Below are 27,741 nucleotides of genomic sequence, written 5' to 3'. Positions count from 1 at the left end.
GGCAATATCTTGACATGCTTGCTTGACTTTGCTTACTTTTGGAGGGTTTCTCGCATCCCCATATATATCTATCTCCCGGCTTTTTACAAAGCCATACAATAAATCAAATGTCACGCAGCTTCAATTAACCTGAATCATTTGGGTCAATGTGTAGGCTACATGTATGCTTATTTTTTAAATATCTTGGATATGGATTTCACAATGATTTCCTCAAGTGGTAAATACTTTATTTTCCTTGTAATTATATATGGCTTGCCAAAAAATTGGTGTAAATCTCACGTCGGTCTCCTCGGCTGTGAACTTCTCCGGTCTTCCACCAGGTAATTCCGCCATCAAAATAACAAGCCGCTATGGACTATGCGCTTCTCGCTCTTAAAGGGAATGTGAAATGACGCTCCGATTGGTTTATTGCATATTACGCCCAAACCACACCTATGGCTGAGTAACCTCCTTTGGACCAACCCTTTTGACACTTGCGCTGGACGCAAGTGTGTTTTTTCCGCCGTTAAAATAGCAACTGCGCCATAGAGCCGCCCACACAGCTACTTGCGCTTGGCGCCGTCCTACTTGCGTTTCTGATCGGCAAGATAGGGCCCTCTGAGTCCTTACTCAGTTGGTGCAGGAGACATATTTTATTAACTACAATAGATGTACTGATTATGGTTTATGTAGTTTGTTAGTTGTTTGTCATAAAGAACTGATATGAATCTGGAGGGGGATGCGCAAGGGTCACATGCCACCATTAGAAGCCTTAAAGAGCCATAGGATAGTAAAATATTTTAGAAAGAAAAAAGGGGCAACCTTTAATTAGCTACATGAGTCAGCAAAAATGCACCAGGCAGAGAGAAGCTTTGCCCCTCAGTCATTAAGACCTTCAACTGAACTCCACAGGGAACATGAAAGGCTCTCATGATGCTGCATGTTTGATCAAGATTAAAGTACGAGCACAGTTCCCAGTGGGTTCTTGGATGCAGTGTGGAACCGAGCCAAACACACATCTCCCTGACAATGGAGACAAGACGGGGGCATTACTGCTGAATGTCCGAAAGATACAATTAAGGGGCTGGAAGTTCAATGGTTTGGCTTTTAATGTGGCCGTGACTGCCCCAATGCTAATGGCCAGCCAAGTCACTACATGGGGGTCGGCTGTGTTACTGGATAAAGATAGACCAGAAACAATCACATCACACTGTTGTGTGCCATTCATTGGACAAGGTCTGCAGAACACCTCCTTAACAACTGATTAAAAGCACAGCGATGGCGGTCCGGGATGCTACTCTGTCTGTTTTGAATGTTTTTCAACTAGCTTTACTACTTATGATATTTCTAGCTTTAAGACTAGTGTAGGATTTTGGCATGTTACTGCAGACAGATGTTAGGAGGCTTGCATGACTTGTGAAGAATTAGTTGTTATGAATGGAAGGTTGGTTTTATGTGTTTTAGAGCAATGAAATTGAATAGGCAGCCCTTCACAAGAAATGTGTCTCCTCGTTTGTGTCCTGTTTTTGTGACTCTCTATTCATATGCAGTGAATCAGGGGCTCAGGAGTACCAGTTGTGAGTCACCAATCCTTTTCTGTCACCTAATGATGAAATTAGCCTCTGCGAATGTGACATGCTCCAAGCCAAAGAACATGAAAAGCAGCCCAGCTTAAACTCATTTCAGCAGTAACATAAAAGCATAATTATGCAAAGACGATTAGCAGCTTGAGAAAAGTAAAAAACACAGCTTTATAACAACCTGAGTTCAACGTAAGTTCAAAGCAGCAGCTGCGGGCAAGCTCTTTTATGGTGCAGTTCCACAACACAGAGAAGCAGAGCAGAGCAGAGGCACTGGGACGGCAGTGGCCATTTTAAAGGCATGACCGTAATGAAGGAAGAGTCGATTTGTGTCTGGTGAGGTCTATGGCAGCAGAAGCAGCAGGAGCAGTGGTAGCAGTGTTAGTGGTGACAGGGGTGATGGGGTAGGTGTGTGTGTGTGTGTGTGTGTGTGTGTGTGTGTGTGTGTGTGTGTGTGTGTGTGTGTGTGGGGAGAGGTGAGGAAGGAAGGGGTAGATGAGGGTTAAAGTGCTTACAGGACTGGATGAGGGCTCGAGGGAGTCTCCTGCACTACTTGAGTAAGGAGGCTCAGACCTGAGGCCCGCGGCCTGACGCTCAGCCTCCCTGAGCAGGGCCAGACGCTGGGCCACGCCCGTCTGCACCCCCAGCTTTTGCTCCAGCCCCGCCACTGCTCTGTCCTTTACCTTTATCTCATCCATCTACAGGAGGAGAACACAACACGGTCACACACACACACACACACACACACACACACACACACACACACACACATACTAACACGAAACACACAGACCATATACACATGCAAATATATATGACAGACACACACATACACAGAGACACCTACGCAAAAAGAAGCAAAAACACCCACAGTCACATCAACTCTTACACTATAAAAGAAAGCGGAGCATGGGAGTGTGCATACACACACACACACACACACACACACACACACACACACACACACACACACACACACACACACACACACACACACACACACACACACACACACACACACACACACACACACACACACACACACAAACATTCCACAACAAATAAGTTTCACACAGACAACATTCACAAGCATTTCAAGCATGGTACCATTTACAAAGCTCACACATGGTAAGGGCAGACGCACAATAACACACAAAAACAGACTTACAGCACGTATGTGCACACACACATATAAAAGCCACAGCTGCACAGAGTCCATGGACTCCACATCACCACATCACCATGGAAACCTCTAAGAGCATGCTCCACCTCTTAAACTGTCAGGAGAGTGTTTAAGGCATAGCACAAGGCCTTACATCAATCATTGCTGACTCATCTGGTCTCTGTAAGATGTGCCAAAAAACGCTTCACATACACTGGCAATTCAGCCTCCACTTTATGAGATTAAAATGGCTTAGGCGGGCGGGCCGACAGGCATGTCAGCATATTAACCGCTGTTTCATTACAAAACATGTCACATAAAGCAAATTAGATGCTCACTTAAGGTCTTTAAAGATGCAGTCTGCGATTCAGTTTGGGTTACGCAAAAAGGTTGATGATATTTGAGGGTGACAGCTAGAGGACCATGAGGAACAATTAGCTGAATTTGACAAAAAGCATATGGGATGAGAATTGCGGACTGTACCTTTAAGCTAGTAATTACCAAAGAAATTTTGAATCTGAACATAAGTTCATAGGGCAACGATGAGTTGAATACTGTGCATTCTTTTTATTAACTGTTGTGTTGTTCCTCTAATAACTGATACCTCTTAGAGGGCACCTACATCCTCTCGAATTACAACCCAGCAAAGTCCATTTAGCAGGAATGACATTCCCAGTATTAAATATGAAAAGATCAATACTTACTGAGATGTCTGCTCTTTTCAAATGACATGAAACTGCATATTTTGTATCCAAACGAGACGACTGAGAATCACGTGCAGACAGTACATCTGCAAATCACCTCCAATCTGACCTCGAGCAAAGCCGAGGAAGACTGAACCCTGGGACTAAATCACCAGTCTCTGAGCACAACCTCCCCATGTTTGTCACTGTCTCAGTGGCCCGCTGTGTGTGTCTGTGTCTGTCTGTGCATGTCATTCTCTGTGTGTGTGTGTCAGCTCAATGAGGGCCTGATCCATAACCTTATATCTTTTGACAAGACCATCATCCTTCTTGCCATGAGATTCAGCACTGATACTTAATGAGGCAGTACATACACACACACACACACACACACACACACACACACACACACACACACACACACACACACACACACACACACACACACACACACACACACACACACACACACACACACACACACACACACACACACACACACACACACACACACACACACACACACACACACACACACACACACACAATGCAATGTACCCCCCTGGTATTATCTGTGGCCGTAATCCTGATTTAGCATTCTTCACACATCTCAACATGCAAAAGACATGTGTAGTTTGACCTTTGATGCTGCTAACCAGGGCTATTATTCTAATTTATCTTTCCATTCACCCACGTAGATTATAGATAATGCAATCAAATCTTGCCACTGATTCATTGTTACCTATCCCCTTGCTTGTTAACGGCACCCACAATTTCTCATGGTAAATATTCCCAGTTCCCTGCCTCACCAAATGCCTTCACAGCTCCATCATTGACCTGTCCCTGCATTTAACAAATAGAAGGTAGTCTGCCTTGGCTGTTCTTTGGCTACTGTGCAGAGGCTGGGAACAGAGGCCTTCACATCTTCTGAGGTGACTCGCTCCATTAAGTGACTGACACGAGACATCACTGAGACAAGGAAGGAAGCAGTTGTCTCTGACACACACCTCTGGGAGGGAACTCCCTAGCTGCTCAGCTTGGTAAAGACGAGAGAACGTGGTTTTCACAAATGCTCTAGAACAGGTATTTTTTTTTCCCCAGAGATTTTTTCGGGTATGCTTCCTGTTTTTGAATAGATTAGTGCGACGAGCACTCGGGATGGCATTTGTGGTTTCTTACATCCAGGTCTATGCTGTAGATGCAAACACCTCATTGCCTGGATCTATTTCACATTTGCCCTTCGCGCTGAATAAGGGATGGCATCTCCTACCATGTATTACATCTGTTTTGCCATGCATGCCATCAGTTTCTGTTACAGCATGTGAATGCCACAGAGAGGGTTGGTGCCTTCACCGCCCACCTGAAGTCAACATTCGCTCCATTAGTGTGACAAATGACTCATCTCTCCCCCACATCCTCACCCCCATGCTGCCGTGCCAAGGAGGGGGAGATTGAGACCGATGAGACGGACAAAGATGTTTCCACAACAATCTATGTATCCACTGAGACAGCAGTTTAGATAGTGCAAGTAGGGGTTGGGGGGTGAGAGTCCTAGGGAGTGGATCAATGCATTTTGTAAGGCCCAGCCAGGGACAGATTGTCCTATGAATGGGCACGATCCCTGCAAAGTAAATTGCACGTAGCCTCTTTTTGTGTGTGTGTGCTTCTGTAAGTGAGTTTCTCTCTAAGTGTGTTTCTCTGTGTGTGTGTGTGTGTGAGTGTGTGTGTGTGCTTCTTTGAGCATGTTTCTATGTGTGTGTGTGTGTGTGTGTGTGTGTGTGTGTGTGTGTGTCTGTGTGTGTGTGTCTGTGTGCTGTGTGTGTGTGTGTGTGTGTGTGTGTGTGTGTGTGTGTGTGTGTGTGTGTGTGTGTGTGTGTGTGTGTGTGTGTGTGTGTGTGTGTGTGTGTGTGTGTGTGTGTGTGTGTGTGTGTGTGTGTGTGTGTGTGTGCGTGCGTGCGTGCGTGCGTGCGTGCGTGCGTGCGTGCGTGCGTGCGTGCGTGCGTGCGTGCGTGCGTGCGTGTGTGTGTGATGGGCTGGGCCTCTGAGACTGCCGCAGTCCCAGAGTGTACTCCCTGTGGGCCACATATTTGGCAGAGTGCAGCATCCTTCAGACGGGGGCGTGGGGCACGCTGGTACACAAACCCAGCCAGCTCTGGCCCCTCTAGTTCTGATCCAACACACTGTGTGTTTGAAACAGGGTTCAGAGAAGCAGCAAATAAGCCACTGACGTATGGTCACTGAGAATGTTGCTTTTGTCCAGTTAAATATGGCAGCAGAGAATCATGTTAAACACATACCTTCATTCCAGCATAAATATTAGAAGTGGATTGAAGGTATAACACAGGGAATGTTGAATAATAAAATGCCATTGCTTCCCTGCTTGGCTTAGATAACTACACAGTTCTCTAATACCATCATACAATGCTAAGGTACTTAGACGTAGGAGGGTAACTGCCTAGCTAATCCATGTCAGTGAGTTATAAACCTGCGCTCAAAGCTACTGACATCGCAGTGTCAGAGACAGACGCCTTTATTTTATGAGCCTGTCGCTGCTTGTATTGTTTTTTTTCTAATCCAGTTAGAGCTGGTGTACACAAATGTAAACAGCACGTAGTTTAAATTTTGAGAAGGGGTGTAAAAGGAATTCAATTGCAGCATTTATTTTTTGTATGGGTTGTATGGGGGAGCAAATTGTGGTTTGGATCTTCAGTAGGCTACAGTAAAATAGAATAGAATGCACAGGGTCAGGCAAGACAGTTGTAACTAGGCTAGACTGATGTCTAGGTCCAATATGATGTAGATGCTAACTTTTTAAATCTTTAATCTTTATGTATATATAGACCACTTCAAAATGATCAGTTTCTCTGGTTTTACTATTTATAGGTATGCGTTAAAGTAAAGTTAACATTTTAGTTTTATTCTATAAATTACTGACAACATTTCTACCAAATTTCAAATAAAAATATTGTCATTTAGAGCATTTATTTGCAGAAAAATGACAATTGGTCAAAATAGCAAAATAAATGGAAAGTTTTCAGATCTCGAATAATGCAAAGAAAACAAGTTCATATAGATTCTTAAACTACACAATACTAATGCTTTAACTTAGGAAGAGATCAGAAATCAATATCTGGAAAAAGCACATCGTTTTTGCTATTTTGACCAATTGTCATTTTTCTGCAAAAAATGCTCTAAATGACAATTGAAATGAAAATTCAGTAGAAATGTTGTCAGTAGTTTATAGAATGAAACAAAAGTGTTAATTTTACTCAAACACATACCAATAAATAGTAAAAAAAAGTGATATTTTTTGAAAGTGGTCTCTTAATTTTTTCCGCGGCTGTATATAAGAATAAGCCTGTTGAGCTGAAATATCAGTTTCTTTTACCATTATTGACGTCTACCCTAGATGAACAAAACAAACAATATATATTGTTTGATTTGTTCCTGTAGAACTCCTAGAATGCAATTGATAGTTTAGTTAGCTAGGGTAGACAACAATAAAGGTAAAAGAAACTGATATTTCAGCTCAACAGCCAATCAAATCGCACTCCTCACTTCCAGGCACATGGGTTGATTGGCGTTGATCGTTTATGACTTGATCTGAGCCACATTTACAACTAGGTCTGTGTACGAACACCAGAGTTCTTTACGTTTATTTCTCCAATACTGAATCGACAGCTTGAGGACTATGAGGAGCTATTCTTTGAATTTCAGAAAAAAATGTATGGGATTAGAATCCCAGACTGAACCTTTAAATCACACAGGCTACTTGACGAATGCTAGGTTTAGCTCTAAAATGATATTAAGTAAGGTGTCAAACCTGAATACATCACCAGTAAAAACACCCAGTAGACCAAGACACAACATTCAGTCCCGCTTAAGACACTCATTGATAGCTGTGGAATAAGAACTAAATCTAGAGACTATAAACTGAAATAAAATAATTCATGGGTTGTGATAGAGTTTAGAGCGCAAGTGCCTAATGTGAGCATTAGAATAGGACAATGTGAAGCTTATGTCATGTCATGTTTGTAATGGTTTGCACAGAAATTAAATTTCTTCCTTAAGATAAAGGTAAATGTAAAGATGTGTTGTTAGGTGCAGTTTAATAGAACTGCATCTCCCATAATGCACAGGGCCTGTAGGCAGAGTATGTCCTGTATGAAGACAGTGATGGGTGATAAAGTTCACACAAACCCACGCCGACTTGTGCGTGTTTAAAAAGCACTAAACTGCATACTAAAAAAAGGCTTAGGTAAGGTAGGCTATTTCAGTGGAGTGTCATCATGTGCACCTCACAGGCCTTCTGAAGCTGGAGCTCATGCTAGTAAATGCTGTTTTCAGTACTGCTTACACGTTCCAATCAACTGCAATGAAGTTCTGAATTAAATATGCCCTAAGAGTCGTCTAATAGAGGTGTACAGAGACCTCATTATCTCTAACTGTGTCTGTTCAGTCAACACAATGATCTGTCTCTGTATCTGTTCAGTCAACACAATGATCTGTCTCTGTACTGGGATAGAAGGCCGGAACTAGGTGAGGTTTACACCAGAAGTCAGGTTAAATCGGGCAAATGTTTTAGTTTCTAACCTAGTATTTATGGGCAATGCAATTGCTGTCCCTTCAAAGCATCACATTGATTTAATATTGGCATATAATGAATTATGAAATGTATTTCCACAGCTTCATACTGTACTTTTCATTTCTTTCTCTCTTTTTATCTTTAACCAAACCAAGTTTTTAACCAAACCAAACCAAGTTTTATGAACTGTCTTAACCCTGCCACCACCCTGCCACCACCACTGGGCAATCAGAAACTAAAAAGAATGTTTTATAAATCAAAAGATTCTGTTCAGCTTTGGAAATAGAAACTATTAACAGTTAAGATTAACAGTTAGCTACGTGTATACTACTAGTTCTACTTGAACAGGAGAATCCACTGCTAGCTTCAAGAAACACTTCTTGCTGTCACTTGAACTTGTTGATGTCTGTTTGAATAACCAGGAAATACTTGGTAGGGTATTAGTGGACACTAACTGAAATTCCATGAAACCTAGATGATACATGTGCACATACTTAAATGGAGGAATATGAACTGAAAAACCAGGTAAAACTTCTTTTATCAACTGGGTTTTTTTCAATGCAGGGAATTAACACATACAGCTACAGGTTTTAAGCTTCGTTCTGATGTATTGATTGTGGGGGTTTGAAAGAAATCCAGCTGCCACACCAGGCTTTGGATCTCGCTAGCCGTTCATGACGCCTCCTCCTACTCGATGCAAGAATTCCCCTGAGTGATAGTCGGTCAGCTCTCAGCTCTCAGCCTGCTGTGCACTGACTCGGTGGGGGGCGTCTATTGAATGTAGCAGACACTTTTCAATAATGTGTAGTAAAGGAAACGACTAGTTAGTGAAATCCTGGTCCTATGTTGCAAACAGAATGGGCCTTTATTTTGTGGCCATCCACAATGATACGAGTCAATCTGAGAAAATACAATGGCTGATACATCCCTACCTTCTACGCATCTCAGGTCCCCAAGCAGTTTCTACACAGCTGTATACTGTAGGTATATACATTTCAGCAAGCATCTTAGCCACCTCAATATATTCTCAGATTTAATGCTAAATCTTCACTGTATTTGGCCAGCCTGTGTTGTATGTTCTCGTGCAGGTCTCATAAAAGTCATCAAACTGACTGTCTGTCTCTTCTCTCTCCTCTGTGATTGTGGGGAAGGTCAGTTACTCCTGATGTTATAGACTTAGGAACACAGGCTGTTAGGCACAATTTGCCTACTGGTCCACTATGTAAAAAAACATATAGAAGAATAATAAGGAAATACATGAGATGGTACCTAAGTTTCTATCCCCTATCCAAAACTGTAGCACTCTAAAACTAGAGCATCTGATGTTCTTTTGGCCTCTGGGAGGAGAGGTTGCCTGGGAACTGGGGATGAACTCACCTTAGCCTGGCCCCTGCCAACACAGCTAGCTGATCAGAGTAAGGAGATTAAAGTCAAACAACTTGGGGCTCGAGCGGATAATATGGGACAGATACACAAGGTCAACGTCATGCCTGGATCGATAACTCTTTAACACACAACAGCACAGGGCCATCCTCCACTATCGGCTGTTGTTTTGCCTGGGCCACATGATAATAAAATACTAATTACCCATTTCATTAATCTGAAGATTAAACCACAAACCTGAATAAAATCACGCATTAAAATGGAAGGTGACAACTTTCGTAGATCATATCAAGAAAAGATAAAAGGAACAGAAAAATACAATGGTGTACACTTGGGGACAAATGGGACATGACATGAAACAGCAACTGTGAGTGGTATTTTGAATATTGGTAAATCCTTATGTAAAAAATGCATATGGATATGTAAATACAAATATTTGAGAAATAGTATGATAATGACAAAAGATATAAAAAATATTGTTGACTAGCATGGTGGCGAAGAGCCATTGGTAAACTCAAAAACCTGTCAGTACTTCTCCACATTTCAGATGCTCCATCCCAAAGGAAGCTGAATAGAAGCACTGCACCAGACACAGGAGCCTCACACTAAATTCTCAGGCAAGGCCACGCTCCATCCATCATGGCATGCAGAGAGCCTCTGAATATGTCCCCTCCAGTATTATTGCTCACTTGGGAATCTACAGGCAGAGCAAAGGCTCTGTGGAAAGGAAGGCTGGGGACATTTTGGTCCTGTCAACGCACTTTGTAAATCTGAAGAGACACATAAGTATGATGGAAAAATTACAAAATGAGTACCCTATCTCTTATTGCATGCTATATGAACGAGATGTACTGTCACTTATAGGTGTTTGTTTGCACAAAATAATTTTGTAATGGTTACACAGGTTATTGCAAGTCTCAGTCAGGTGTACCAAAAGAAGATGCATTATCAAATACAGTGGGGAAAGTAAGTATTTGAACCCCTTGCGATTTCACAAGTTTGGCCACTTGCAAAGAAATGTGTGATCTATAATTTTAATGGTAGGTGTATCTTAACAGTGAGAAACAGAATATCAACAAAAAAATCCAGAAAAATGCATTTTATAACATTTATGACTTTATTTGCATTTGATGCAAAAAATAAGTATTTGAACCCCCAAAACTGACTGACAAAAATGTCTTAGTACTTGGTGGAATAACCCTTATTGGCAAGCACAGACGTCAGACGTTTCTTGTAGTTGGTCACCAGGTTAACAAACATCTCAGGAGGGATTTTGGTCCACTCCTCTTTCCAGATCCTCTCCAAATCTTTAAGGTTGTGTTTTCAATGGACGGGAATGAGGGAATGAGGTTCAAGCCCAATATTCCACGTTACATGGCCCCATCCATAGTCCCCTTGATGCGGTGGAGTCGTCCTGTACCCTTGGCAGAGAAACAGCCCCAAAGCATAATGTTTCCACCTCCATACTTGATGGTGGGTATGATGTACTCTTGGGGTCATATTCAGCATCCCCCCCCCTGTCAAACACGGCAAGTCGAGTTGATGCCAAAGAGCTTGATTTTGGTATAATCTGACCACATTCTGTCTCCCAATCCTCCCTAGAATCATTCAAGTGTGCAATGGTAAGCTTCAGATGGCCCTGTACATGCGCTTCCTTGAGCAGGGGGACCTTGCGAGTGCTGAAGTACTTAAAAAAATTACGGTGTGGTGTGTTGCCAATGGTTTTCTTGGTGACTCTGGTCCCAGCTGCCTTGAGATCATTCACAAGCTCCCCCTGTGTAGTTCTGGGGTTATTCTGCACCTTCCGAATGATCACTGATTCCGCACGAGGGGATATCTTGCATGGAGCCCCAGACCTAGAGCGGGTGACAGTTGTTTGGTGTTGCTTCCATTTATGAATAATCCCACCAATAGTTATCTGCTTCTCACCAAGCTGCTTGCCGGTGGTTTTGTAGCCCATTCCAGCCTTGTGCAGGTCTACAATCTTACCTCTGACGTCCTTGGACAGCTCTTTGGTCTTGCCCATGGTGGTGAGGTTGAAGGTGTGAAGTATGATTCTTTGGACAGGTTTCTTTTATACAAGTCACCAGTTGAGATCAGGTATACCTTGTTAGACCTAATGAGGACTAATCTGTGTGCTTTTTGGGCACATAACTGGCCATTGGGAGCCAGAATTCTTGCTGTTTGCTTGGGGGTTCAAATACTTATTTTTTGCATCAAATGCAAATAAAGTCATAAATCTTATAAAATGCAGTTTTCTGGATTTTTTTGTTGATATTCTGTTTCTCACTGTTAAAATACACCTACCATTAAAATTCAAGATCACACATTTCTTTGCAAGTGGCCAAACTTGCGAAGTTGGCAGGGGTTCAAATACTTATTTTCCCCACTGTATCTATATTATCATTATCATGTATTCTATATCTTTGTTCTGCTGTTTGTCTGCCAGAAGAAACCTATTGATTATCTTGGGTTGATTTCATATACACAAGATAATGTCTGAAAGGTTCAAGGATGTGACTGTCAAGTAAACTAGCAAGTCAGCGTGGAAATCATCGCTTTCAAAAATTCTCATTGAAACAGAATGGTAGCCCAGGCCCTTCGTGTTTCTAGGGTCTGTGTGCAATCATTATTGAAACCTGAAACCGTGGTGTATGATTCCATCTCAGTGCTGTGTGCTACTCTACACATACACACAGACACACAACATGTACAAATGATCACAAAAGACCAAAAACCCAGCCTCCAGCATGCTCTCCAAGGAGTCTCCAAACCGGGTCAGTTGCCCTCTATAACAGCAATAACAATTTCTCTCTGGTTTTGCAACATCCCTGAACTCAAGTTGAGTGATAATTCACAGAGCACACCTTGACAGTAGTGGGACAGTACGTTTACTTTTAAAGATTAGAAAAGTACTGTTCATTCCTCAGCAAGTTCTACTTTATAATTTTAGTGCACGAAGAAATACTCCAGAGCTCAATATGTGAGGTGGTCATGTGGAGTTTTTTTACAGCTCACATTCATTAGTTATTAATCATGCTGATGATGACATACGGTCTGTTAAACAGATTTGACATTAAGTGCCCACGTACCAGACGCCGGATCTCCCTCTCGCACTCTCTCTTGATGCGGTTGATCTCCTCCTGGTGGAGGTGGTAGACGCTGCGGATCTCGGCTGCCTTGGTCTTGTCGGCCTGCACGGCGGTGCTGAGCGCATCCTCCATCTGCCGCTTGGCCCCCTTCAGCTCCAGGATCTCCTGCTGCAGGCGGCTGCGCTCGCTCTCGAAGCCCCGGCGGGCCTCCTCGCGCACCTCCACCACCAGGGCCGAGCGCAGCTTGTCGGCGGGGCCGTCGCGCAAGGCCGCCACCAGGCCCTGGAGCCGCTGGATCTCTCCATCTTTGATCTTGATGACGCGCATCAGCTCCTGCTCGTGCTGGCGCAGCAGGGTCTCGCGCACGCTGTGCAGCTCCTTCAGCTTCTCCTCGTGCAGCTTGGCCCGCAGCTCCGTCACCACCACCGTCGACTTGTTCTGCTCGTGCCGCACCTCCTGCGTCTTCTCGCGCTCCAGCTTACTCACCTACGGGAGACAATGAAGAGCGCATTATGTCGTGCCCTTCTGCCCTCGACACTTAAAATCAAAAGGCCTCTGTCTTTGGCAAGTTCGCTTTCACTGGACACACATGATGCCGTTTTAACCCTTAGATGGACTGAATGAGCCCTCTACAGACACAATAGAGCAGGGGTGCCCAAATTCTTTCTTGTCAGGGGCCAAATATTAATCGGAGTGGAGGGCCGCGGGCCAAAACCAGAGTTTCATGTTAGGTCATGTCCCATTATATTGAAATGTATTGCATATGTGTACCCAATTAACATTACCTTTAATGTACATACCTGCAAACTCAGAAGGGCTAAAAAAAAAAGGTGACAAACCAAGCCCTGCCTGTAGGGGGGTCTGGGGGTATCCCCCCCAGATTTTTTTGTTATTTTAACATGTAAATTAAGCATTCTGGTATACTCCAAGACGAAAATAATGGGGAAAGATAACATTTGCTTCAGGTAAAAAAAGAAACATTTATTAACATATCATACTAATTTTATGTAATCTATTAGTATACACAGGGAAGATAGGTAGGGGACTTCTATAATGGCCAATCAACTAACAGCAAGTTAAAGGCTAATAAACATGATTGCAGGCAACAAGAGTGACTGCTGATGTTTCGATGGAAATACTCCCATTATTTTCTATTTGTATCCGTCAAAAGAGAAAGATATAACAGTTACGTGTAAGCTGTGCCGTGGAAACAAGCGCCGTGACAGCACTTGACTCCAAAGGCTACCTCCACAAACATTTGTTAAGCTAACACGAGCAGGTGAAACTTGTAGCAAGAGAGCGTCATGCCTTGACCTCAACTGAAGGACAGACTGCCCCAACTCAGATAGAGAGAGAGAGAGAGCTTGCACATTGACTACTGGTTGATTTCATATTTCATATCAACATTCTTTACACAAACATAAGTAAGGTACTTACAGTTGGCAGTTGCTAAACTCGTGTTGACATGTGTGAATTTGAACTCATGAATATGAACTTGTTCTACCTTTTCCCATTATAGGCCTACATGTAAGTTGAGAAGACTATAACATCAGCTAGACAACTAGCTATCATTTCATGCAAACGGAGCTCTTCCATTTAAATCGTTTAAGGTTAAGGTAAAAGCTAGCTAGTTAGCTAGCATAGCAACAAGATAACCATAGATATGGATCTGTATTGACAAAAGGTCAATAGCGCTCCCCTTGACCCATCTGAAACAATGTTAAAACTGTGGCCAAGCAGTGAACTGCAACCAGTCTTAGTTAAATATGACGTTGAAACAGAGACCCTGTTAAAAATGGGTTAAAATGCTGTCTAACGAATGACGTTCTAACTATAATTCTGACCGGAGCGCGGGCCAAAATAAATCCAGCGCGTGCCACATTTGGCCCGCGGGCCCCAAATTGGGCAGCCCTGCAATAGAGACACCATTTTGATGGTTACTGATTCAGTTAAAGTGGTACTGCACACTTAAATGTGTTTTTTGAGCTGTAAACTTAATGACTTGACTGTACTGTGATGACATCAGTGTTACACATCAGTGTTAATATGGACATCTTCTGGTTTAGCCCTGAACCTTGCAAGGTCAATGCTGATGTAGTCAATCGGTTGGTACATATTTACATAATGAAATGAATATGTTAAAGTCTACACCCCTCCCTTTCATATTTGCACGTGTTGATTGACTGGAATTGGTTATGGCTCGGTGTAAGGCAGAAGGCACTCTGAAAATGATCAATGGAACAGAATAGACACACAGATCTGGTCTGAAAAAACAGCCTCCTGCCGCCTCTGTATTAACTCCAGTCGACCTATCAATGGCCTAGTTGGGCTAAAGGGTGTTGCTATTGGTCTGTGGCAGACGCAGAGAATGGGTTTAAGGATAAAATGTTGTGTAACATTTGGTCTCTTCTCTTCTCTTTGCTCTCTTGCTTTTACTCTTCTCTTCCCCTTTGGCTCTTCTTTTATCTGCACATGGAGCATTGGTTGCATTGTGTCACTATCTTGTCCTGTCTTGTCACTACACAAGTAATGGGAACTGGACAACAATAGCAGCTGATCTTCAAAAACACGAGAAAGTGATGGAAACGTTTTCAATTCTAATAATGATATTACACATGTATTAGATGATTTAAATGAAGCAACAGGCAATGAAAGATGATGATGAAAAAAAATTATTTTTTGTGAATAAAAGGTTTGTTTTGTATACTGTACCCTATGCAGCTGTAGAATGTCAGACAGTTATTTATAGACAATTAGTGTGTCAGGCCCCTACCTCACAGGGTTTACTTGGGGTCACGCTCACATTCTCTGTCCCAGTTTAACAAATAGTGACACATAGTGCCTGCAGCACCCTCCAAACAGGGGCACTGGGGGTGGGGGGGGGGGGGGGGGGGAGTTGCATCAGTACCAGAAACAAATGTGTGTATGCGTGTGTGTGTGTGAGTTTTTTGGGTGCATGGGCGGTGTGCTTGCATGGGTGAGGGAGGGACTTTTAGTCAGATCTAAAATTATCTCTGATATAAACCCTGTTCACTCTCTCTTTGGGGTCAGTGTTCCACTGCACTGCTCTACCGCAGTCTGCAGCCAGACTCTCCAGCATGACTGTGCAGAATACTCAAGCCAAACTAGCACAAGCCAGGTACTGTGCCATGTGATGTTGTTTACGACTACAGACACAGTGGGTCCGCATGATAATCATGGAGGACTAGAGCAGACTGTTGGCAGAGGCAAACAGATGGTGACTATGCCTGGGAGATACGCAGCAGCACCTGAACCATAACTAACTAGACGTATGGATGATAAGTGGGTCAGGAGACCGGACAGCAATAATCATGAGGCGTGAATGAAAACAAACACACAGGGAGGAAAAAAGAGGAGTAGTCATATTCTTAGCCACAGAAAGCGCTGTCTGGGCTGACTGATGGCCGTGGAGGGAGGCTTAGGTTGTCAGCGGAGAGAGCAGAGCCAGAGGCCAAAGGCTTCCCATGAGCCTCCTGTAGTGACCCATTCATCCGTTACATTAATTAAGGCCAGCAGCATACCACACACACACACATTCAGTGAAACCACACACTGTGAAGGAAATTATTAAATATTATCATGAAGTGTTAGACTTAAAGGAAATTCTGATAACTGCTATTTTCTAAAGTGTTCTGTGCTGTTGGTTATGTGCCCTGTTTCTCTGTCTTGTTCAATGGAATGCTGTCTCTTGAGAGAGGGGGTTGAAGTTATCTTAGAAAGGCATTGTTAGTTAAGGTATTTACAACTTCGTCTTCAGCTCTAGGAAAACCAATTGATGTATTGTAAAACTAATGTCATGAATGTTTACATTGAGATTGCAATGGTGATTGATGAGGCCAGGTGTTATGTTAAACTCTTCGTGATTGTTTGTTAAGCAAGGTTTCTTATCTTCAAAGGACAGAGGCCAGATGGCGACTTTTGGGTCTGGGAGGGGTTAAAATGTGTTTTGTAATTTATGTACTGGACCCTAAATAAAAGATCTATGTATCCAGCGGAGAGAGAGAGTTCACACGAGGTGGTAACACACGGTGCTCTCCGCTCTACGGCCGAGAGCGTAATAGATCTGTTCAACTTTGCTCTGGTTTGATGGTGTCATTATTTCTAAGTAATTCTAACTAAACTTAGCAAGTGTTTAGGATTTTTTCCTGACATATTGGTCCTTACGAGCTGGAGCCCTCAAGAACCGCCGCCGAGATGCAGACCCTGGAAGCTGAAGACGTTGCGCAACGCCTGCCACGACTACGTTCGGCAGAAAGACCTGTGTAGTGAAATTCTGCATAGGCCAGCTGACGGTTCTGCACCTGGGAGGTGGATCTGACGGGATCTGGAATCAGCTTTGACCCACATATAAGTAAGTGTACTGGTCATTTACTAACAGAGTAGTAGGCTAGTTAAAGCATTGCCTGGGGCTGCTTAATTAAAAAACAGACAATAGCTATAAAGAGATTCTGGGAATCTAACGATGTCTGGGACATCAAAAACATGTTTTTAACAAGTCTGGGACTTGAATGGTGTAGAGTGATTTGCATCGGAATGCATGGACGTCTGTATGAATGTGTGTGTGAATGGAGTAAGTGATTGAACAGAATTAAAACAGCGAAAAACCTCTGTGTTAACACCCAGAGGGGCAGCGGACCGGTGTCTTTTGCCGGCCTAGAAGCTTCTGTCCCTGGAGATTTCGTTGATCCATTTGAGATATTTTGTTTAATCCAAAAACCTCACCATAGTAATATTGTAGTGGCAATAAGAAGTACATGGTTAAGGAAACATACTAATAGCCAAATTAGCCATACAAAGTACGTAGAAGGTTGGATAGAGAAACGTATTTGAGCGGAAAAAACTGTGTCTCGTTTTATTGACATGGCGTGGTCGAGCAGCTATGACGTCATCACTAACAGACAACGTAAATTGACCACGATCCGTGAAAAGTCATACTTATGTATTACTTAAATGAATGTATGACAACTGTTTATAGTTCGCAATACGTTTACAGCTCGTCCTAATTATAATAAGTTTTGGAGAAAGGTTCTAACGTGTCTTCAGAAATCATAGCGTATGAGAAGACTTCGCTGAAGCCCAAAGCCTAGAATTTGAGCACTGGTTGAAACAAGCCCTATTGGGAGAATAAGGAAGGTAGAAGTGTGGATTATAAGAGCAAAGAAAGAAACAGCATGTTATTATAGAAAGCTGGAGAGTAGAGAAAGAAGAAGGGAGAAAAGAAAAAGCAAGTTTGATAAGCTCTGAAGAGGGTGATGAGTAGCCTATGTAGGGACTAGAAATAAAAGAAAGTAAAAATAATACTAAAGTCCGTCTCCTTATAGAGACGCAGGCGAGGGAGAGAACATCATCATCGCAGCATTAAAGAGGCATACAATAATTGTATTGAGTATTATGATAATGATGACGCTAAATCTATATGCTATTTGATACATGATATAAATAATATAAGTGCAGATCGATTAGAGAATTAGGAATTTCAGTCTGATCAACCGAAATATCTCTATTCCATAATGGATTTGCCTAATATAGTGCAGAAATTATAAAGTTAGTAAAAGAGTAGCCGCATTCCTTGAAGGGTGTGGATAGGCATACTAGAGAATTCAGGATATTAGCGTAAAGAAGGTTATGAATTGAACTTAGTCAGAGTTGAAAGAGCAATAACTATGAGTCTTTATGCCAAAGAGAATACGAATAGTCACGAGAATTAGTTAAAAGAAGGTCAGCATTAGTTAACATCGAATAAAGAAACTATAACAGTGGCAACAAAGTCAACAGATAAATAATTCGCTAACAGGATACTTTTTAAAATTACAAGTCGGGTTCATCCTCTGTCCGTTTAAATCTTCTTGAATAAGATGTAATGACTAAACTAGGCTTAGCCGTATCACGAGTAGGTAGGAAAGACGGTAAGGCTATGTGATAGTTAAACAACACGTGTATTAATATAAGAAGCGCAAAAAGCAAGTTCAGAGACTTTCTATACATGGGTTAATTTATTTACATGGCTGGGTTTTGTGGTATGTGTTTTCACTCACATGGACAAATAATATGAATGGTCTGTCTTAAAACTCAGCGTAGAGGTTAGAAAGTCACTTCTATAGTCATCTAATTGGTTAATTATAGCATTAATAGTAAAACAAAGTAGGCTATACGGTCCCCTGAATGGTAAAGCTATGACCGTGTGTGCAGGGTAAAGGGGTGTTCTCCCCTTCGACTAATCTACAGGCTGACGGTACTGCCAAGTAGTGGTGGTTGAATCTGAGTCAATCGGATTCAAAGATCCGAATCCTTACATTCACCCATGAGTCACGAGTCCGTGGTCTCAATTAACCCGAATCTTTCGGTTCTGGCTGCTACGGACGACATTATTAAAACATTGCACGAATGTCATCAAACTATATATAACAACATTAACACATCCGTTTTTCATCTGCATAGTAACTTAGATTAAGCATAGCTATTGATATACGGACCCTGCTGCCAGCTGCGTGGTTGAATAAGAACTTCCTGTAGATAGAGCACATACACAGATCCAGATCCATAGACTGAGCGAATTCATGGGTCGGATTCGTATCCGGTTGAGTGAAAGACTAACTCAAAGGATTCAGGTGAAATGGGTCGGACTCGTATCCGGCTGGGTGAAAGACTAACTCAAAAGACTCAGGGGGAATGGGTCAGACTCGTATCCGGTTGAGTGAAAGACTAACTCAAAGGACTCAGGTGAAATTAAAAAGGATGCAAACATCGGAGATGTCGCCAACGTGACTGCTATCTGAGACTGATATAACGTTGTCGACATCTCCGATGTTTGCATACTTTTTAATATTCAAATATGTCCGACCCATTCAATATGAGTCCTTTGAGTTAGTCTTTCACTCAACCGGATACGAGTCCGACCCATTTCATCTGAGTCATTTGAGTAAGTCTTTCACTCAACAGGATACGAGTCCGACCCATTTCCCCTGAGTCTTTTGAGTTAGTCTTTCACCCAGCCGGATACGAGTCCGACCCATTTCACCTGAATCCTTTGAGTTAGTCTTTCACCCAAACGGATAGCCTACGAGTCCGACCCATTTCACCTGAGTCCTTTGAGTAAGTCTTTCACCCAACCTCAATTGATTGATACAGCAAGCAGGCCCGTCGTCAGATTCATTTTCTACGTTTGTAACAGCATTAACGCTACTTTCAGGCCGTGTTTAACGTGTAAGGTAGATAAGCTGACAAATCATTGATGACTTATTTCAGTCAAAATCGACTGTAACTCGTCTGAACCAATTTTCTTGAAATTTGTTTATTGTAAACATGACAATTAAATTATTAAATTAAGTAAGAATAAAAAATAAGTATCTATTCACAATTTCCGAAATAACATATTTAATTCTGATAAGCTGCCTAACCAGCCAAGCCTATCATGTTACAATTTGTTCAATGTATCTAGGCTTACTGTGTGTGTGTGTGTGCGCGCGCGTGTGTGTGTGTGTGTGTGTGTGTGTGTGTGCACTGCATTACAGTGGTTTGCTGGGAGCGTGCGCATTAGGCACTAGGGAGTGGGCTGCTGGGCTCATTCAGCGACAAAATTTATACTGATTCAGATTCAAAGGACTCAACAGATTCGGATCTTTTTAGTGATTCACTCAAAGGACTATGAATCTTCTAAGTGAATCGAAATTCCCATCACTACTGCCAAGTATCTTGGCTGTGTAGAAGTAACACAGGGATAAAGCTGTATTACTGGAATGAAGTTAGCAACATTTACTTTCCGAATTAAATACTCGACGCTGTCGGAAAATTCTCAAAACAAATTAAATTACCAGAAGGTTAACCAAGTAAAAATTAATAGTGAGATTCTTAAAATCGGTACTTTTTTCTGTCAGTAGCGACAACGCAAGATTAAATCGTATTATCTGATCCATACATTTAGTTCACACGTAGCTAAGGTGTTCTAATAGCCATGGAGCAGGACTGAATACTTGAGATATAAGATTGAGCCTACATGATTTATTTTAAAAGATAAGATCATTGTATGTTGTTACAATTACGAGTAATTGTGAGCATGTTGTTACGGGACAAAGTCTTCGTCCTGGGTGTATGTTTTAAAGGTAGCCTATATGGAAAGAAGATACTTTTTTGGGAAAAACATAAGAAACATTATAGACATATTATCTAGGCCCATGCAGGTTGTTTAAGTGACTGGCTGTATGTGGTCATATTACACCATGGAATAGTGCAGCAGAAGGCTGTGTGTGTGTTTGTTCTAGTTGTTTTGTCTGATCCATTAACTGAGGATCGATTGTTTTTGTCTAGAGATGTTTTGGTTTAGGAGAAATCGCGTTTTTCATTCTTTCTGGGATTTTTTATTTGGGGTGATTGAAAATCAAATAGTTCATTGTTGATTTTCAGCCCATAGTTTTGCGTAGCTGGCATACACTGCATGGAAATGCTGCTACAGGGTAATATCAGGGGTCTCTGCTCAGAGATTCTAGGTTGTCAATGGACGTGATTGATGTCTAGTAGTCTAGCTTGTTTGTTTAAGCAGAGAGACGTAGTTGCATTGATCAGAGTGTGTCTGTTATCTCAAATGGCAGGAAATGTATACATGGACAGCAAAGGCTTTTGCTGCTTCACACATGTTAGTTAAATATAAAAGTTGTTACAAGTGTTACTTGAAGCAATTCAATTACCTATCAATTTGGATATAAATATAGATAAAAATGGGAAGCAATTTTGAGTCATGTGACTTTACATGTCTCAACAGGGGGGAGGTGCATACATAATAACTATTATGTATTAATAAACTATAAAAAAATTTTTTTAGTCTTTTAGTGAAGCAATTTGAAATGATAAGGTCTGACATTTTGTGAATGAGGTTTACAATGGCCTGATTGTTTAGACTTGGTAGTTTTAAGTATGCACATAACCCCTGCTCAAAGTCAATCTTTGATATAATTATACAGAATATAGATCTCACTCCAACTGTTAAGTGCAACATACTGTTCGAGTTTTTTCTGTGTCCCCACAGGAACAAGGCCAGGTGAAGGTGGGAGTGACCATACCAAGTGCTACTGGCCACACCAACAGCCAACGCCAACGCTCCACCTGTATTCACCTGTCACAATGTTAACTTAGATTATTAGTAGGATACACCACTAGCTTTGAGTAAGGTTTAGTGGTTCCCTCCCGGGGGTTGAGAAATTTAGATCTTGACCGTCTGAAAGTCACCGAATTTTGTAATTCGAAATTTTACTCAATATAGTATTGGTGTATCCATTTTTTGTTTTACTGTGTTTCTTGGTTATATGGTTTATTGTTTTTCTGTAAATTGCATAAATAGTGTAATTCGGTTACAACAATGTCTAGACTGTTGCTATTAGTGATTATTACAGGTGTACTTTTGGGTTTATAGTCCTCCACAAGTGTAATTGAGAGAATATATGGCACTGGAGAATGTTACTCACCTGTGTAGTCTACTGATTCATGGGATAGATATGCATCTATGCAAGCGAGCAGACGTAATAAGACTAATTTCTAATTATGTACCTTAATGCAAATTCTTCCTATCAACCTAGACTTAAGGTTAGACCACTGTCATATCAAGCCAAGATCTGTGTTGGAGAGAAGTGTGGCCCAGACAGCTGGGGCTGCAATACTACATCTTGTGATGCAAACGGTATCCAGGTGCAGGATGTGTTTAACACGACCCAACCACTAGTAGAGCTAAATACTACATTTTTGATGTCACCTTAAGTGATAGTCTATTCTGTATAGCCATTATGTGTTGCAAATAATGGAACAATGAGAGACAGAGACAGTGTCATTATTACGGATACTGTGTCCTCACGCACCACTTCCTCATCCAGAGTCAGTAAATGGGAATATACAAGGGTATTCCTACGTTGGGAGAGGTAATGTGGGTGTGTGTTTAAAGATGGTACAGTCAGATCTCTTCACATAGGTGGGGCGTACGCGCCCCCGCTCAGGTCACGGACCATGTTTATGTGTTAGTGCGATCTCACAGGCAGGGTTATCTCGTAAGAAGAGATTTGCTGTTGAGAACCATGACATCATGTGCGGGACTGACATGCCTGATGATTTAAAAAGATTTGGACCAATAGTATCAAAGTAATTTTGCCTCTGATTCTGTCTTTAGGATTAGGTAGAGTCATGTTAATAATGGGAAGACTTAACTATAGGTTAGGACTATGTGTTAATGTCACCTTAGTCAGCGGGGAAGGCCTTAAGGACAAGGTTTCTCAAAAGTCTGCTGATGGTGCTGAAAAAAATAGATTACTGCTAGATTTACTTACTGCTGCTAGTGGAAGGGGTTTGTGTTGTGCTGAATGATACCTGGATATCTGATGACATCCATCTGTAGCTGAAGCCTTACAGCAAATGAGGGCTGTTTGTGATGCTATAAAGTGGTTGATGTTTTGGGGTGGTTTAATTGGGTTGCTTACTTTTGGTACATGGTTGCAAATTATGTTGAAAGGTCTGTTAACTGTTGTTGCATTTTTTGTATGTTTTGTATTTTAATGAGGTGTATTTCTACATGTGTAAAAATTCTCATTTCTAGTGTAGTACGTAAGTCTGTACGGAGTATGGTGCTATCACAGGAATTTGATGCTCTATTGACTTATCAGGAGGATGATGTTTAGTGTAATGATGCCTATGAAGACAACTGAAGGAGATAGGGTTATTTCTTTATTAGAGTTATCATCATGATAAAAAGGAGGGAAATGTGAAGGAAATTATTAAATATTATCATGAAGTGTTAGACTTAAAGGAAATTCTGATAACTGCTATTTTCTAAAGTGTTCTGTGCTGTTGGTTATGTGCCCTGTTTCTCTGTCTTGTTCAATGGAATGCTGTCTCTTGAGAGAGGGGGTTGAAGTTATCTTAGAAAGGCATTGTTAGTTAAGGTATTTACAACTTCGTCTTCAGCTCTAGGAAAACCAATTGATGTATTGTAAAACTAATGTCATGAATGTTTACATTGAGATTGCAATGGTGATTGATGAGGCCAGGTGTTATGTTAAACTCTTCGTGATTGTTTGTTAAGCAAGGTTTCTTATCTTCAAAGGACAGAGGCCAGATGGCGACTTTTGGGTCTGGGAGGGGTTAAAATGTGTTTTGTAATTTATGTACTGGACCCTAAATAAAAGATCTATGTATCCAGCGGAGAGAGAGAGTTCACACGAGGTGGTAACACACGGTGCTCTCCGCTCTACGGCCGAGAGCGTAATAGATCTGTTCAACTTTGCTCTGGTTTGATGGTGTCATTATTTCTAAGTAATTCTAACTAAACTTAGCAAGTGTTTAGGATTTTTTCCTGACACACACACATGTCTGAGAGGATGAAATTACATTTGGGTGAAATGTGGGAACTCTGACAACTGCACAGTAAATCCTGCTCTGCATGTCATAAAGATGTCATACAACATTTAAAGACGTAATTAAATGCAATCCCATTTTTAAACAATTTGGGTTCAGACACTTGGGAAAAAATCTATTTAAAAGAGTGATCCTCCCAATCTGCTCACAAAAAGTTTAATTTACAATTTTCATTTAAAAAGTATTTAATTCAAACCATGTGTAATAAATGAATATTGTTATAGGAACAAGTCTCTCAGGTTCACTTCTGAGTCAACATAAGCAGAGGTAGCGGAGCCATGACAACAGAGCCGGAAGCAGGGTGTGGATCCCCTGCTGAAGTGATTATGGCCACAATGAATCTGTAGTCTGCTCATTATTTGTTGTTGAGGTCATATTGGTCTCTGTCTGTAACCATTATAAAACTATTAAAGACCACATCCAGGGAAAATTTAAGTTTTTAAACTTGCTTACAAGTCCATATTGTGTTTTGTGTGACACACAATATCATCAGTGAAATAAGCAGTCAATGCCATGGAGTATTTTCACCTTGGAACTGCAATGTACCAATGACACGGAATCAGACAGCCTGGGTTTCATGGCACATACCTAAAGAACCAATCTCATTACCTTGCAGGGTGGGGTCTTACATATCATTAGCATAAGGCTAACTTAAAATGAGAGCCATCAGAGGACAAGCCATGTGTGATTCATTTGCATAATCATAGCGCCATGAATATTAAATGAGGCAAACGTGTAGAGTTCCATCAAAGTCATTTTAAAGCCATGAAGGGACTTTTTTCATGAAAAAAACCCCAGTAGGAATGTGTCATTTTGAGGAACAGAGATGAGTTTTTTAAGGGATTTAGTCAATGCCAGGAGGTGAACTTTTTTAACCTTCTTTTAAATTTACAAAATGACCTAACTGAATGCAGCCCATACCTTCTAGGAATATGGGAACACGATGCAAAAAATCTATCATATTCATAGTAAATAAGCAACAGACATATGCCCCCATCCAAACAGTAGCCTTGTAGAGGTTGGCACAGAGTTAATTAACACCAGCCACAGATGTCGAGTGAGTATTGTCCTTTCAGACTGAACAACAGGGAGTGGCACGTGGAGACACCGTGTGCTGGGAGTCCACAGCAGCCTGTGCGCCACAATAGCTCCATTCACACCCTTCCCCTCGCAATGTGCAAGATGAACATCTGTGCAGACCCATAATGCACCAGGGCGCCCCCCCTCCAAGGCCCGGTCTCGACCCTGTAGCTCAGGACAGAACTGTGCTTCTTTTTATCACAGCAGAGCCACAATTAACACATGCAGCCTCACATTCATCTCACCTCCAACCAGGTTATCCCTGCAGGTGTGTGTGTGTGTGTGTGTGTGTGTGTGTATGTGTGTGTGTGTGTGTGTGTGTGTGTGTGTGTGTGTGTGTGTAAGGGGGGGTGGGGGGTGTCTGTAGCAAGGCAGAAAGAGTTGCTAAGATATATATTTAGATATTCCCCTAAAGGGTTATTTTTTGACAGTTAGGCCTGTCACTAGGTGAAAGCCGAGGTGTAAGGAATTACACACAGTGGCGTGCACACAGTGACGTGCACACAGTGGCGTGATTCCGCCACTGCCTCCCTGGCTCTTTGCAGATGAAAGGAGGAGACGGTGTTCGCCTCTGTCTGCCATAAATGGTAATGGGCTCTTTAGAACGGGAGCTAAAGTAACTGGCGCATGGGTCAGTCAATTAGAATTAAACTCTCCAGTTGAATACAGAATGTGCATTAGCAGAGAGCGGAATTATTCCAGATCATTTCACATTCACCATCAAAGATGGAGTCACCTTGCCTCACATAGCTGAGGGCTAGACCTCCATAACAACATGGGGAAATTCATAAATTCCTAGCTGTTAGGAGACTGTGATAAGATTCAAGACAATTAAAAAACTATGAAGCAGTCGTAGCTGGAGAGTTCTAAAACAGCATTTTTAGGAGTCCTTTTGCACAGACGTGGGGAGATTATCTCTCACTCACTGAAATGGTGTTCAGCATCAGCACCACCTGATTGGCTCTCTGCTATTGATCTGGGTCAGGTGCTGTGGGCTGCATGGAGACACTGTGGGAGTGAACTCAGAAAGAGGCCAGAGCACCGGCTCATCCAACCGCCTGGCCTGACAACCCACTCTCACTAGACCACACACATATATGACAACCCACTCCCACTAAACCACACGCATATATTCACGCACCACACTCTCTTATTCACACACAAACACACATTTCTACTACTACTGATATTGTTGCCTCCCAGGGTAATTGGTTAGTGAATTAACAATGAACATGAGATTGTTCTTTCTCCTGCTTAATGTTACACATATTCAGTGGATATTATATTACCATGTAAGGAATAGATATTTATCCATGTGTACGTGTTTTCAAGAACACTATTGACACGTTGATATCTCATGCACATTCCTGGCTGTAACTGCTATTTGAAGTCTTCCTAGAAGTCAGAGTTCCTGGATAACATGCCAGAGCAATGTCAGGACCTGTGTTGTCAGACAGCTCTCTGTACTGTCCCTGTCAATCAGGCCAGGACTGACAGCTCATTGGAGCATATCCTGCTTAGCTCTTCAGCCCCTGAGGACTCCCTTGGGAGACCCCTTGCACAGTCCCTCACATAGACGTGGCAGTAATATGACCAGCCATATGATTAACCCTATCTAGTACCTCCCTCAGAAGGTGTGACTGGCATTGAACCAGGCCATGACATTGGAATAGCCCTGACAGAAACATCTATATGCAATCCACTTTGAGTTAACTAGCTGCTACAAATCTAATCATTGAATGAACGTCTGTGACATCTGAAGGGTGTAAATCACGGGGGTAGCCTTTTAATGAGACAACTCTAAGTAACAAAGCCTGGCAGGGCTGGTTAATGGGGGTGTTCTTTTACTAAATGAGCAACATCAACAATTAACCCACAGTCACCTGCTGTTCCAACCCCCCCCCCCACCCCCCCACCACTCAGCTCACACAAAGCTCATTCAAAAAAATGCATTCACTCTCAATTTACTAAGTTAGCAATAAATACCTCACAATTCTGTATCATTGGGGTTTACAGACTTGATTGACTATCATCTAATTAGATTTAGTAACTTATCTTTTAGAAGATTAAAAATATAACTGCTGTATTAATCTGATCTGGTTTTATCTAAACTTCATGGGTTCAATCTCCGGTGTGTTCAGTGAATATCGATGAAACATAATGACTGAAGATCTCATGGACTGGCACCTTACTGTCTTAAAATCATCAAGTAGAACAAGTGGAGCTGTGTGTAGAGCTGGCGTTGTTTTGTTGTGATAGCTCTGGCTCACCTTGCTCTTCTCCTGCTGCAGCTCGATCTGGATGTCGGTGAGTTTAGCCCTCAGCTCCTCGTTGGCAGCCTGCAGAGCCGCCAGGGCGTCGGGCCGCTCCCCCTTGCTCCGGCCGCCCGGCCCCTTCTTGGACATGGTGAGGCGAGGCGGGACTCCAGCAGCAATGCCCTCTTCCCCCAACCACCTCCCCGCGAGGACCTGCGCCGCTTCACAAGTCTCAGGATTCTCGGCCTCTCGGATCCTCAGCTACATTTTCTCGCCCACCTGGAGCCGAAGAGGCAGAGAGAGAGGGGCAAAGTCAAAGAGGGGCCAGGGGCCATTTTATAACAAAAACAACTTGATGTCTATTAGTCCTTATCAAAATCCTCTACACAGGCTGAGAGAGAGGCAAGAGGGAGGAGAGAGAGCCCTGAGCTCCACTGACCCGCAGTGACACTGTTTTCCTGTAGCGCTGAGCTAAGCAGACACGGCACCGCACTGTTAAACATGTGAGATGCTGAACCCATCTTCTTTTGATG

At 42.2% G+C, this 27,741-nt stretch overlaps 1 protein-coding gene across 2 annotated transcripts in view; it reads right to left on the bottom strand.

Moving 5' to 3' along the window:
• jakmip3 (Janus kinase and microtubule interacting protein 3) overlaps positions 1-27,358 on the bottom strand; it is a gene marked incomplete at its 5' end in the record, with an annotated part of 43,480 nt that extends 16,122 nt beyond the window's left edge. Inside the window, 3 exons of one of the 2 annotated variants that reach the window (XM_080834270.1) lie at positions 2,075-2,257; positions 12,465-12,950; positions 27,224-27,358. In XM_080834270.1, coding sequence (XP_080690396.1) covers positions 2,075-2,257; positions 12,465-12,950; positions 27,224-27,358 — 804 coding nt within the window. The remainder of the gene's footprint in view (positions 1-2,074; positions 2,258-12,464; positions 12,951-27,223) is intronic. The other variant, XM_080834271.1, reaches the window with a different exon arrangement.
• Positions 27,359-27,741: the final 383 nt, after the last annotated feature.

Source organism: Sprattus sprattus (assembly GCF_963457725.1).
Source record: "Sprattus sprattus genome assembly, chromosome: 3".
Lineage (NCBI taxonomy): Eukaryota > Metazoa > Chordata > Actinopteri > Clupeiformes > Clupeidae > Sprattus > Sprattus sprattus.
Note: the sequence above shows the minus strand (reverse complement) of the source record. Positions and strands in the feature narration are given on the sequence as shown.